Below are 13,297 nucleotides of genomic sequence, written 5' to 3'. Positions count from 1 at the left end.
GGAAGGCTCTGTTTAATGGATACAGGTTTACTGTTTGGGATGATGAAAAAAATCCTAGAAATGAACAGTAGTGATAGTGCAAAATGCTGTCAATGTACTTAATGCCATAGAACCACATGCTTAAAAATGGTTGGCTGGGAATGGTGGCTCACGCCTATAATCTCAGCACTTTGGGAGGACGAGGCAGGTGGATCACCTGAGGTTGGGAGTTCGGGACCAGCCTGACAAACATGGAGAAACCCTGTCTCTACTAAAAATACAAAATTAGTCAGGCATGGTGACACATCCTGTTAACTCAGCTACTCGGGAGGTTGAGGCAGGAGAATCATTTAAACCTGCGAGGTGGAGGTTGCAGTGAGCCAAGATGGCGCCACTGCACTCCAGCTGGGCAACAAGAGAGAAACTCCATCGCAAAAACAAAACAAAACAAAAAAATGGTATTATGTAAGTATTAACTGAAAATAAGTAAATAAATGGTTAAAAATAGTACATTTGGCCAGGCCCAATGGCTCATGCCTGTAATCTCAACACTTTGGGAGGCTGAGGCGGGCCAATCATGAGGTCAGGAGTTTGATATCAGCCTGACCAACATGGTGTAACTCCATCTCTAATAAAATTACAAAAATTATCCAGGTGTGGTGGTGCGTGCCTGTAATCCCAGCTACTCAGGAGGCTGAGGCAGGAGAATCACTTGAACGCAGGAGGCAGAGGTTGCAGTGAGCTGAGATCACGCCACCACATTCCAGCCTGGGCAACAGAGGGAGACTCCATCACAAAAAAAAAAGTAAATTTGATGTTAGGTATATTTTTCCATTTTTCCATAATAAAAAACAAAGAGTAGGCCAGGTACAGTGGTTCACGCCTGTAATCCCAATGCTTTAGCAGTGGATCACTTGAAAACAGGAGTTCAAGACCACGCTATGCAATGAAACAAGACATTGTCTCTACAAAAAAAATTTAAAAATTAGCTGGGTACGGTAGCATGCTCCTATCATCTCAGCTACTCAGGAGGCTGAGGTGGGAAGATCCCTTGAGCCTAGCAGGTTAAGGTTACAGTGAACAAAACCCTGTCTCTAAAAAACAAACAACATCAAAGGTTACAGCCTAACTTTACTTTCACCTACAGTTCTTCCTCAAATAAATCTTAAATCTCTTCAAGAGGGAAAAAAATTAGGCATATGATCTATTCCATTCTTAATCTGTCCCCTCAAAGCAGCTGGTTACTTACACATATCCACCCAGGAATAAACAGAACAGGTTTTAGTCCATAAACATATGACTCAACATTTCACCCACACATCCATATTCCACTAGAAGTACCTCTCTCTGTTTTGGGGGTTTCATCCCATCTGTTTTTACGAGCACTGGAAGTTGCGCCTCCATGGCCTGGTGTGGCATGGCCTGGTGTATCGCCTCGTCCAGGAGTAGCAGCTCCTGCTGGTGTGTGGCTAGGTGTAGGATCCCATATTTTTGAGCCTGGCGTTGCTCCAGGAGTCTCACTTCCCTTTGCACGACCTGGTGTCTCATCCCATCTTAAGGAAGGAGTATGCCCCGGGGTCTTAAAAAAAGCAAAAACTTTTATTTCACATACCCACATAGGAATAATTAGAAAATTTCCATAAAACAAAAAACTTGAAACAAAAAATGTTTTAGTTCTATGCACTGTAAGTCAGAGGACACTAACTTTACTTACAGGAAAAGATACTTACTTTCTAGCAAATGTTTATGATCAAAAACAATGTAAAGCTTCAATCTGAAGCACTGACAAAAGTCCCAGCTTAAAAAATATATATTCTGGCCGGGCGCGATGGCTCAAGCCTGTAATCCCAGCACTTTGGGATGCCGAGGCGGGTGGATCACAAGGTCGAGAGATCGAGACCAACCTGGTCAACATGGTGAAACCCCGTCTCTACTAAAAATACAAAAAATTAGCTGGGCATGGTGGCGCATGCCTATAATCCCAGCTACTCAGGAGGCTGAGGCAGGAGAATTGCCTGAACCCAGGAGGCGGAGGTTGCGGTGAGCCGAGATCGTGCCATTGCACTCCAGCCTGGGTAACAAGAGTGAAACTCCGTCTCAAAAAAAAAAAAAAATATATATATATATATATATATATATATATATATATTCTGGGTATGAATCTTTGATATGCCATTAATAGCTCTGTGACTTTAGGGAAAATCACTGAGATTTCTCTACCTAGATCTGTAATCCAAGGCTTTCAACTCTAATTACATTAGTTTCAACATGGGGCTTAGAAACACGTTATTTAGGAGAGAAGGAATTCATGTGTTGTAAGAAAATACCACTGTTGAGGTTTTGTTAAATTGTGTGTGTTTAATTAATATTAATGCTTTAGATCACCTACATAATTTTTTCTTTTAGACAGAGTCTTACTCTGTCACCCAGGCTGGAGTCCAGTGGCGTGATCTCGGCTCACTGCAACCTCTCTGCCTCCCGGGTTCAAGCAATTCTACTGCCTCAGCCTCCCAAGTGGGTAGGATTACCGGTGTGTGCCACCACGCCACACCAATTTTTATATTTTTAGTAGAGACGGGGTTTCACCACGTTGCTCAGGCTGGTCTCAAACTCCTGACCCCATGATCCACCCATCTCAGCATCCCAAAGTGCTGGGATATCAGGTATGAGCCACTGCGCCTTGACGAATCTCTTTAGTTTTTATAAAAAAGATATCGCCGGGTGCTGTGGCTCAGGCCTGCAATCCCAGCACTTTGGGAGGCTAAGGCAGGCGGATCACAAGGTCAAGAGATAGAGACCATCCTGGCCAACATAGTGAAACCTCATCTCTACTAAAATACAAAAAAATGAGCTGGGTATGGTGGCGCACGCCTGTGGTCCCAGGTACTCAGGAGGCTGAGGCAGGAGAACTGCTTGAAGTCAGGAGGCGAAGGTTGCAGTGAGCCAAGATTGCACCACTGCACTCCAGCCTGGTGCCTGGCGACAGAGTGAGACTCTGTCAAAAAAAAAAAAAAAGATATCTAACAGCATTATCAGCTCTCATGTGGACACGGTGGCTCACGCCTGTAATCCCAGGCATGGTGGTGGGCACCTGTAATCCCAGCTGCTCAGGAGCCTGAAGCAGGAGAATTGCTTGAACCTGGGAAGATGAGGTTGCAATGAGCAGAGATCCCACCATCACACTCTAGACTAGGTGACAGAGTGAGACTCAAAAAAAAAAAAGAAAGAAAGAAAGAAAGATATCAGCTATTATGTCTAGTTACCTGCATACAGTTAAACAATTACCAGGAGGACAAGCTTCTTTCTCTTTCTGAAACTTAGTACTGAATGTCATCCATAGAATTAAATTTAGTAGTTACCTGGCTGAGCACAGTGGCTCATATCTGTAATCCCAGCACTTTGGGAGGCCAAGGTGGGGGAACCACTTAAGGTCAGGGATTCAAGACCAGCCTGGCCAACATGGTGAAACCCTGTCTCTACTAAAAATACAAAAATTAGCTGGGCATGGTGGCACATGCCTATAATCCCAGCTACTCGAGAGGCTGAGGCACAAGAGGCACTTGAGTCTTGGAGGTGGAGGTTGTAGTGAGCTGAGATTGCACTGCACTCCAGCCACCCATGGGTGACAGAGCAAGACTCTATCTCAAAAATTAAAAAGTTAATTTTATTATTTATCGTAAATAATAAAATAATAGTTTTACTTACATTGAGCAGAACCAAATCCCTCCTACATATTACCAAGCAAATGAGAAGTTCTCATCTTAAACTAAATTGTTTAGAAATTACATAGGTTTTGTATATCCCAATTCTGGGTTTGGGGAAATACTGCATGATCTGATAGGTTTTTTTTTGATCTGTAAGTTAAATCTACAGCAGTCTAGGCTAGAGCTAATAGTGATTTAGACTAGGATGGCAGAGGCAGAGATCATGAAAAGTGACTAGATCCTCAGTATATTTAAAGGTGGCACCAAGAAAACATACATGGGGTAAGAGAATAAGGAGTATGAGTCCCTAAATATTTTTTTGTTATTGCTGTTTTTGTTTTTGAGACACAGTCTTGTTCTGTCGCCTAGGCTGGAGTGCAGTGGCACAATCTTGGCTCACTGCAATCTCTCCACCTCCTGGGTTCAAGCAATTCTCCTGCCTCAGCCTCCTGAGCAGCTGGATTACAGGTGCCCACTACCAGGCCCAATTAATTTTTGTATTTTTACTAGAGGCAGGTTTTGCCATGTTGGCCAGGCTGGTCTCAAACTCCTGACCTCAAATGATCCACCCACCTTGGCCTCCCAAAGCACTGGGATTACATGCGTGAGCCACTACACCTGGCCCTAAATATTTTGCTTGAGCCAAACAGAAACGGGAAAGAACGGGGAGCAGGATAGAGAAGAAATGTACATGAAGAAAATCAGTAATTTTCTTTTAGAAATACTGATTTTGAAATGCCCATTGAACAGTGAAATATGTCAGGCTGGACAAATACACAAGTCTGAGGAACAGAAGCAGAGGACAGATTTATAAGTTTGGGAGCTGTCATATACAAATGGTATATAAAGACAAGAGAGATCCTAGGGAGCAAGCACAGATGGAAAAGAAACCAAAAGACTGAGCACTACTAGAACGCCCCAAAGTTCAGAGTTAAGAAGAATGAGGATCCAGCAAACAAGACTAAGGAGTAGGAGCCAGTGAGAGAATTTGAGGGGAACCAAGAAAGACTAAAACCCAGAGACTGAGAGAGAAAAGGGTATGAAGAAATGTCAAATGTTCTTGATATGCTAAGTAATATGAGAAATAAAAATACACATTTTCAATTTATCAATTAGGGGTCAAGTGACCTTGACAAGAGATTTTAGGTGAAGTCTCATGGACAAAAGACTAGAACTGCGTAAGCAGAGAAAGCAAGTACAAACAACTCATTCAAAGCACTTTGTGGCTCATGCCTGTAATCCCAGAACTTTGCAAGGCTGAAGCAGACAGACTGCTTGAGCCCAGGAGTTTGAGACCAGCCTGGACAACATGGTGAGATCTGTTTCTACAAAAAATAAAAAAAATAGCCAGGCATGGTGGTATACATCTATAGTCCCTAGTCCCATCTACTTGCGGGGTTGAGGTGGGAGGATCATTTGAGCCCAGGAGGTGGAGGCTGCAGTGAGCTGTGATTGTGCCCCTGCACTCCAGCCTTGGCAACAAATGAGACCTTACCCCCCCTTCCCATAAAAAAACAAAGAACAAAGCATTTTGCTCTAAAAAAGAGATCGAAATAGGGTGGTAGCCGAATGAGGATGTGAATGAACGTTAAGAGATGCTTTCTGCAGGTTTTTTGTTGCGGTTGTTAATACAAAGCATGGTGAAACATGTTTGCTGCTAATGATAATCTAGTATGGAGAAAAAAATTAATGGTACATGATGAGAGTCTCCAAAAGGGGAAGGGAAATGATGCATAAGCAGAAGAGTAGCTTTATCTTATCTTATTTTATAGACAAAGTCTCACTCTATTGCCCAAGCTGGAGTTTATTTTTGAGATGAAGTCTCACTCTGTTGCCCAAACTGGTGTACAGTGGCGCAATCTCGGCTCACTGCAACCTCCAACTCCTGAGTTCAAGCAATTCTCCTGCCTCAGCATCCCGAGTAGCTGGGACTAAAGGCACGTGCCGCCATGCCTGGCTAATTTTTGTATTTTTAGTAGACATGGGGTTTCACTGTGCTGGCCAGGTTGGTCTTGAATTCCTGACCTCATGATAAGCCTACCTTGGCCTCCCAAAGTGCTAGGACTACAGGTGTGAGCCACCACACCCAACCGCTTTATTTTTCTAACAATGATTAAATATTTTCAACTGCTTTCTAAAAAACTCAATTTTAAAGGCCTTTCTATTCAGGTTAAGGACAAATACAATAAAGGAACATATTATAGTTTAACATAATTAGTTGCTTTTATGCAGCACTTGTATCTTTTAGTCTGTAAGTATACTACTAAACGATAGAGAACAACTAATATAACCATTTCTACAGAACTAGGAAATAAATTTCTAAGAAAGATTTTACAGGATTTTTACACTGTTTTGTTTTTTTGAGACAGGGCCTTACTCGGTCACCAGGCTAGAATGCAGTGGCACAATCACAGCTCACTGTGACCTCCATCTCCTGGAATCAAGGGATCCTCCTGCCTCAGCCCCCACCAGCCCCCTTACCCCAGTAGCTGAGACTATAGGCATGTGCCTCTATGCCCAGCTACGTTTTTTTTTTTTTTCTTTTTTTGGTAGAGACAGGGTCTCCCTCTGTTGCCCAAGCTGGTCTCAAACTCCTTAAACTCAACCAATTCTCCCACCTGGGCCCCGAAAGTGCTGGGATTATATGCATGAGCCAATTCATTCAGCTTCCAACAAAATGTTTTTAAAAAGAAAAAGAAAGGGCTGGGCGCGGTGGCTCACGCCTGTAGTCCCAGGACTTTGGGAGGCCAAGGCGGGTGGATCATGAGGTCAAGAGATCGAGACCATCCTGGTCAACATGGTGAAACCCCGTCTCTACTAAAAATACAAAAAAATTAGCTGGGCATGGTGGCATGTGCCTGTAGTCCCAGCTACAGGAGGCTGAGGCAGGAGAATTGCCTGAACCCAGGAGGCGAAGGTTGCGGTGAGCCAAGATCGCGCCATTGCACTCCAGCCTGGGTAACAAGAGTGAAACTCCGTCTCAAAGAAAAAAAAAAATAGAAAAAGAAAGTAGGAGAGGAGGCTGACCAAAGGAATGGGGTAGCACTGACTATTTGCTGCCTGTAGTGAGAGGCTTAAGTTATCTATCTAGAAAATAAGGAACACCACTATATGATATTCAACCTCCACAATGTAACATACCTACAGGTCTATATTTAATATTCTAAAAAGAACTTTCCTTACTCCATGATATGAGTAAGCAAATTGCACACCCCTCAAAATTCATATGTTGATGTCCTAACCCTCAGTGTGACTGTATTTGGAGACTGGGCCTTAGGGAGGTAAATTAAGGTCAAATGAGGTCATAAGGGTGGGACGCTAATCTAACAAGAATGATGTCCTTATAGGAAGGGAAGGGACAACAGAGCTTGCTGGCAGGGAGAAAGGCCATGTGAGGACACAGCAAGAAAGCCCTCACCGAACACCAACCCTCTTTGCACTTTGATCTTGGATTTCAAGCCTCCAGAACTGTGAAAATATCAGTCTGCTGTTTAAGGAACCCAGTCTGTGGTATCTTGTTACGACAACCCAAGCCGACGAATACAGTCCATAAGAGAACAAAATTTTTAAACAGTAATAACATAAAACAAAAAGAAATTACCTCTGCCTGATCCCAACTTGATAGCTTTTTGGGAGTGGCACCAGGAGTCTGATCAGCTGTTTGATCCCAACGCCTTTTTCGTTTTGACGGAGGCTGGGATGCTGCCGCTCCATTGACGACTTTTAGTTCTCCAGCTTTAGCTTTTTCTGCTAGCTGTTGCCTAATTTCTCGCTGAAAAAAAAAAAAAAAACAACACAGTATTTACCTTTAAAATGTTTTGAATATTTTTCTATCATTACCACAATCATTTCCACTTAACATGCTATTTTATGCTTTGCTGGTTCTCCTTTCTATGCTAGCTGGTTCCACAGTCTGTTTTAAATTTCTTTATTTCATTTTACATAATGCTTGTCTTTCTAAACAAAACACGAGCAAGTTCAGAATTTATAACATAGCACACTGTAGTTTATATATTGTAGGTGAAGTAAAATCTTCCGTCAACAACGGAGAACCAAAATGCTTCAACTGAAAAATAGTTTTCTTTAAAACTCATATAAATAGCAATTAAGACTATGCAACACAATAGAAAAATGGTAAAATATAAAAATTGTTTTATTTATACTGACAAATTATGTAAATATAGTGTGTAATTTAGTGATAACAGATGTATTTATACTGTTAATATGGGGTTTTATTATCCTATTTAATTCACTCAACATACAAAACCTATTATATATTCATAATAGTAATGGAGGAGGCCAGGCATGGTGGCTCACACCTATACACCCAGCACTTTCGGACGCCAAGGTGGGCAGATCATCCAAGGTTAGGAATTCAAGACCAGCCTGGCCAATACAGTGAAACCCCACCTCTACTAAAAAAAAAAAAAAAAAAAAAAATTAGCCGGGCAAGGTGGCACACACCTATAATCCCAGCTACTTTGGGAGGCTGAGGCAGAAGCACTTAGACCTAGGAGGTAGAGGTTGCAGTGAGCTGAAATCACATCACTGCACTTCAGCCTGGGTGACAGAGCAATTCTCTGCCTCAAAAAAAAAAAAAAAAAAAAAAGAAGACTGCTAAAGACAAAATGGTATATTCTCCATAGGCCAAAAGGATTTATTCGAAATTCTCCACTTACATCCAAACTGAAACTTAAAGAATCTCACATTGACTTTTCCCTAACATACTGGGTTCAGATACACACCATCAACCTTCTCCCTACAGAAACATTCCCCATAATGGCCAGGAACAGTGGCTCACACCTGTAATCCCAGAACTTTGAGAGGCCAAGGCAGGCGGATCACCTAAGGTCAGGAGTTCGAGACCAGCCTGGCCAACATGGTAAAACTCCATCTCTATTAAAAATATAAAAATTAGCTAGGCATGGTGACGCACACTTGTATTCACAGTCACTCGGGAGGTTGAGGTGGAAGGATAACTTGAACCCAGGAGGCGGAGACTGCAGTGAGCGGAGATCACACCACTGCACTCCAGCCTGGGTGACAAACTAAGACTCTGTCTCAAAATAAAATAGGAAAATTTCCTGTAAAATTCATAGATACATATATGGCCAAGGGACCCAGACTAAAAAAGGATATCAAAATGAAAAGTTTTATTTGGAAGGTGGTATAATTTGGGGGTAAGATTCTTTCTCAGTTAATTTTTATTAATACTATTAAAATAATTGTGCAGCAAATAGCAAAAAAGAAATGTAACAGTCTCTCAATCTTAACTTTATTTACATTCTTTCACAACCATTAAAACAGGACACAGGTTTACATACTTCTTCTTTAGTCAAGTGCTGTTCTCGCATTACATCCATGTAAGTCCTAGCATTCATTTTAGGATCAGGGGTCTTCCCTCCTGCAGAAAAGAACAGCAACAGGAAAAGAGTACAATAAATAAAAGATAATCAGGTTCAACTGATTTATCTGCCCTGCTCTAATTTTATGTTATTCCATAATCATTTAAATTATTTTTTGATGGAAAACTTTAATAATTATACATCTTACTTTTTATTGAGTTTGCTGATCAATTTAACCTGTTTGAACACAAACATCTACAGCAGTTTAAAACAAATATTTTAATGCATATAAAAACAAAATGACAACACAGTTTAGTCTTCAGAAGTGATGGGTTCCTGGGTTGCTAATCCGGAATACGTACACTTTCGTGCCTTTGTCTCCATCAGCAGTTCTGACTTCAAGCAGCAGAATAGAAGCCTAGAAAATTATCTCTTTACATTAGTAACACTTTGGAAAGATATTTATATTCAAAACATTACCTGTTGCAAGCTGTTAAAATCCTGACTACAAATAACTATGACTAGATAAGTTCTTCATATAGTGTTCTAAAACAATTATAGTTTAGAAATTCTGATTTTAAAAATATACCTATAATCTTATTCTGATGTCACGTTACTAAAAAGGGCTTCATGCTTTTAAGTTTTTTTGACCCAGAAAGCATATTTTTATTTCTTAGAAATCATAAATTAAAACTGGAAACATATTACTTGAAATATATTACATCTACCAGTTATTATGATGCACACAGAAGCAATATGGTGTACAAAGAGATGTGTCAGTCTCTCGGTTAAAGTTTCAGTATTTGCTTTTCAAACTTCAATATCTTACAGAAGCCCAAACAGTATATAACAAGATTCACAGAGGCACACTATGCATTAGAAATGTGGTAACTAGCTATACAAGTAGTATAGCATAACAATTTAGGAAAAACTAATAAAATTCTAAGACATTTCCTATGCTGAAGATCATGCCCAATTGGTAGTGTCATTCTTTCTGACACTAGCTCTGATAAGACTTCCTTTGGAATACTTTTTCACCATAATCTAGAGAGGATGTGTTGAACTGCACCCTTAAGAATGCAGACAGGACTGGCATATAGCAGTACTGCTGTAGGAAAGAAATTAAGGACAGTTAGTATGGGCCTGTGAATTCTGGCATACATGTTTAAATCAATTACAATTATGCAAGTAAAAAAAGAATATCCCTACTAATTCATGCAGGCTGAAAGTCTAGTATGTAAACCTGCAGCAGAATCTAATTTTAAGAAACAGGCACCTAATTCTGATTGTGAAACTCACTCACCTGAGGAAAGCTTCCATCAGGCTCACTATGCCCCTTGTGCTGACTTGCACACTAAAATTAGCAAAACAGACTCCAACTATTAAAAATATCAAAATCTTTGTATACATACTTTTGTTTTAACTTTAAGTATGCTTAGAGCAAAGTAGGTGCCTTTACTAAGCTATATTTAGAGTACTACAGGGGGAGCTCTAGTGTGAGAAACAGTTTCTCAAGGGTAACAATCCTAAAAATCTAGGATTTGGAATGAAAACTTTCAACAATTTGAAAGTATTTTGAGCAGAAAAACACATTTGTTCCAAGTATAGAAAGCGTACCCAAAACAAAAGTAAAAGTAAAACCTTTAACCCTTTGCGTTTCTATGGCATTGGCTCATTTTTTTCTTGTCCTTCTACCTGGAAAGAAAACTTGCATTATAAAGATGAAGAATATGGCATCTGTGACTTCAACCAAATCTATACAAATCTATATTAAGGGGGATTTTTAAAAAGAAAAGCAAATTCAGAAGCATGCCAAAAAAAATCAAAGGGCTAAAGACAACTTAATACAAATAAATTTCTGAATACTTATAGAAAAGTGGGAAAGAATTACCATCTGCAAAAGGATCAAGACGCTCTGGGGAAATTATCATGGTCCGCCTATGCTTTTTGTATTCATCTTCTCGGTCTGCAATCTTTGGAGGTCGGTGCTCAGCAAATGGATCATACTGAAAAGAAGTATGTCTCACTTAATATCCACTTTATTAAGAAAACAAAGCAGTATCATAAACAAAAATCAGAACACTGTAAAGCACAAATGTTTAATACATGCCTACTAATATTCTGTATCGTTTCACAGATAAATGTTAATATAAAAAAATAAGGCATATGGAAACAAGGCAATAACACATCCACATTTCCATAGTTCAATGCTTCATTAAATGATTACAGCCAGGTGTGGTGACCTGTGTATTTAATCTCAACCACTTGGGAGGCTCAGACAGGAGGAATGCTTGAGCCCAGGAGTTTGGGATCAGCCTGAGCAAGATAGCAAGACCTTGTGTCAAAAAAAAAAAAAAGATTACACCTGTACAAAATAAATTATTATTTCTAATTCTCCTCAAAACATCCTAAAATTCATGGGTTTCCACAGGAACTCAGACATTCACTTTTCTTTAGCTGAAAATGCTTTTAAAATGAAAGGTCACCTGTTCTGTTGACTGTGGTATATCATTAAGCAATGCCACCGGGGCATGATATCCTGGCTTCTTCTGACCAAGCAAACTTGTAGATGATGAATAGTCATCGTCATCCTGCAATGAAAATCCCCCAAAAGCCCACAAACGAAATGTTAGAACTTACAAATTAGAAAGAATATGCAAAGATTCAGTATGAAATCAAAAGATCTATTGACAGTGTGATATGTTAAGCCCTCCTTCATAAAACTTACAAACACTACTATTAGGACTTCTTGCACATCAAAAACCTATTAAAGAAACTAAATTCAGTTATCTTTGCTTTCAAAATGATTAAGCAAGGAAGATTTTCTACAAGTCAATTAAGATAAAGTAAGTATGGACTAGAAAAACCTGAGCATTTGATTTTCTCACAGAAAACAAAATGTTTTTTCAATTTGATAATCACAGCTTATTTTAGAACTTTCTAGTCTTTTTAACTCATTTTTTTAAACATGATTTAACAACCACAGAAACAAGTATTTAATTTTAAATATACTTGTCCCTAGCAGTGTGTTTAAACAAAACAATATTACACTGTTACTTTTCTAGTATAAAAAGTACAACTGTTTGGGAGGCCAAGTTGGGAGTCTAAGAGTTTTGAGACTAGCCTAGGCAAAAGACACCAGGTAGTTCACATCTATAATCCCAACACTTTGAGAGGCTGAGGCGGGACACTGCTTGAGCCCAAGAGTTCAAGACCAACCTGGGAAACATGGTGAAACCCTGTCTCTACCAAAAAAATACAAAAATTAGCCAGGCATGGTAGTGTGCATATGTAGTGCCAGCTACTCAGGAGGCTGAGGTGGGAGGATAGTTTGAACCCAGGAAGCAAAGGCTGCAGTGAGCCATGATCTGGCCACTGCCTTCAGCCTGGGCAACAGAGCAAGACTTTGTCTCCCAGAAAACAAACAAAAACCACACATATACACACAGTGAGATTTAATCTCTATTGTAATAAAAATAAACAAATAAAAAGTGCCGGCAGTCCACAGTGGCTCACGGCTGTAATCCCAGCACTTTGGGAGGCCAAGGCAGGTAGATCACAAGGTCAAGAGATTGAGACCATCCTGGCCAACACGGTGAAACCCAGTCTCTACTAAAAATACAAAATTAGCCAGGTGTGGTAGCAGGTGCCTGTAGTCCCAGCTACTCAAGAGGCTGAGGCAGGAGAATTGATGGAACCCAGAATGTGGAGGTTGCATTGAGCCGGGATCGTACCACTGCACTCCAGTCTGGTGAGAGAGTGAGACTCCGTTACCAAAAAAAAAAAGTGCAACACTAGGTAATTCTCAAGATCTTAACACCTTTATTTAAAAATAAAATGACGAGACCCCCAAATGAAATACTAACTAGTCCATGCCTGGTTTCTAGAAATTTCACCTTTTGGGACTTTTAAATTTCTCTCCAGAAAAAAAAAGAGAAAGAGAGAGCCAACTGTAAAATGTGACTCGAATTTCTTAAAAATAACCAGTTTGATAATCCATATCACTTACAGGTACCTGTAACTGAATCACCAAATTTGAACTTTGGAATGGTCTGATAAAATATAAGCTACCTGGAATACAGAAAAAAATTCTTTGAGGGACAGATTTCAAAATGAAAGGCAGTCCTCCTCCACAGTAACTGAAACAGACACAAAAAGCTCATCAACATCAGTACTAAGAAAAATTCCAGGCCAGGTGCAGTGTCTCAAGCCTGTAATCCCAGCACTTTGGGAGGCCAAGGAGGGCAGATCACCTGAGGCCAGGAGTTC

The 13,297-nt window shown here is 40.2% G+C and overlaps 1 protein-coding gene across 4 annotated transcripts in view; it reads right to left on the bottom strand.

The window, feature by feature from the left end:
* Window positions 1-13,297, bottom strand: part of SF3B1 (splicing factor 3b subunit 1) — a 45,565-nt gene that overhangs the window by 17,476 nt on the left and 14,792 nt on the right. The window contains exons 3-7 of one of the 4 annotated variants that reach the window (XM_003925699.3): window positions 11,515-11,619; window positions 10,920-11,034; window positions 9,008-9,087; window positions 7,285-7,455; window positions 1,321-1,558 (exon numbers count right to left, since the gene is read on the bottom strand). In XM_003925699.3, the coding sequence (XP_003925748.1) occupies window positions 1,321-1,558; window positions 7,285-7,455; window positions 9,008-9,087; window positions 10,920-11,034; window positions 11,515-11,619 (709 nt within the window). Of the gene's footprint in view, window positions 1-1,320; window positions 1,559-7,284; window positions 7,456-9,007; window positions 9,088-9,196; window positions 10,874-10,919; window positions 11,035-11,514; window positions 11,620-13,297 lie in introns of those variants that run through there. The other 3 variants (XM_010336474.2, XM_074399316.1, XM_074399315.1) reach the window with 3 other exon arrangements.

Source organism: Saimiri boliviensis, chromosome 5, assembly GCF_048565385.1.
Source record: "Saimiri boliviensis isolate mSaiBol1 chromosome 5, mSaiBol1.pri, whole genome shotgun sequence".
Classification (NCBI taxonomy): domain Eukaryota; kingdom Metazoa; phylum Chordata; class Mammalia; order Primates; family Cebidae; genus Saimiri; species Saimiri boliviensis.
Note: the sequence above shows the minus strand (reverse complement) of the source record. Positions and strands in the feature narration are given on the sequence as shown.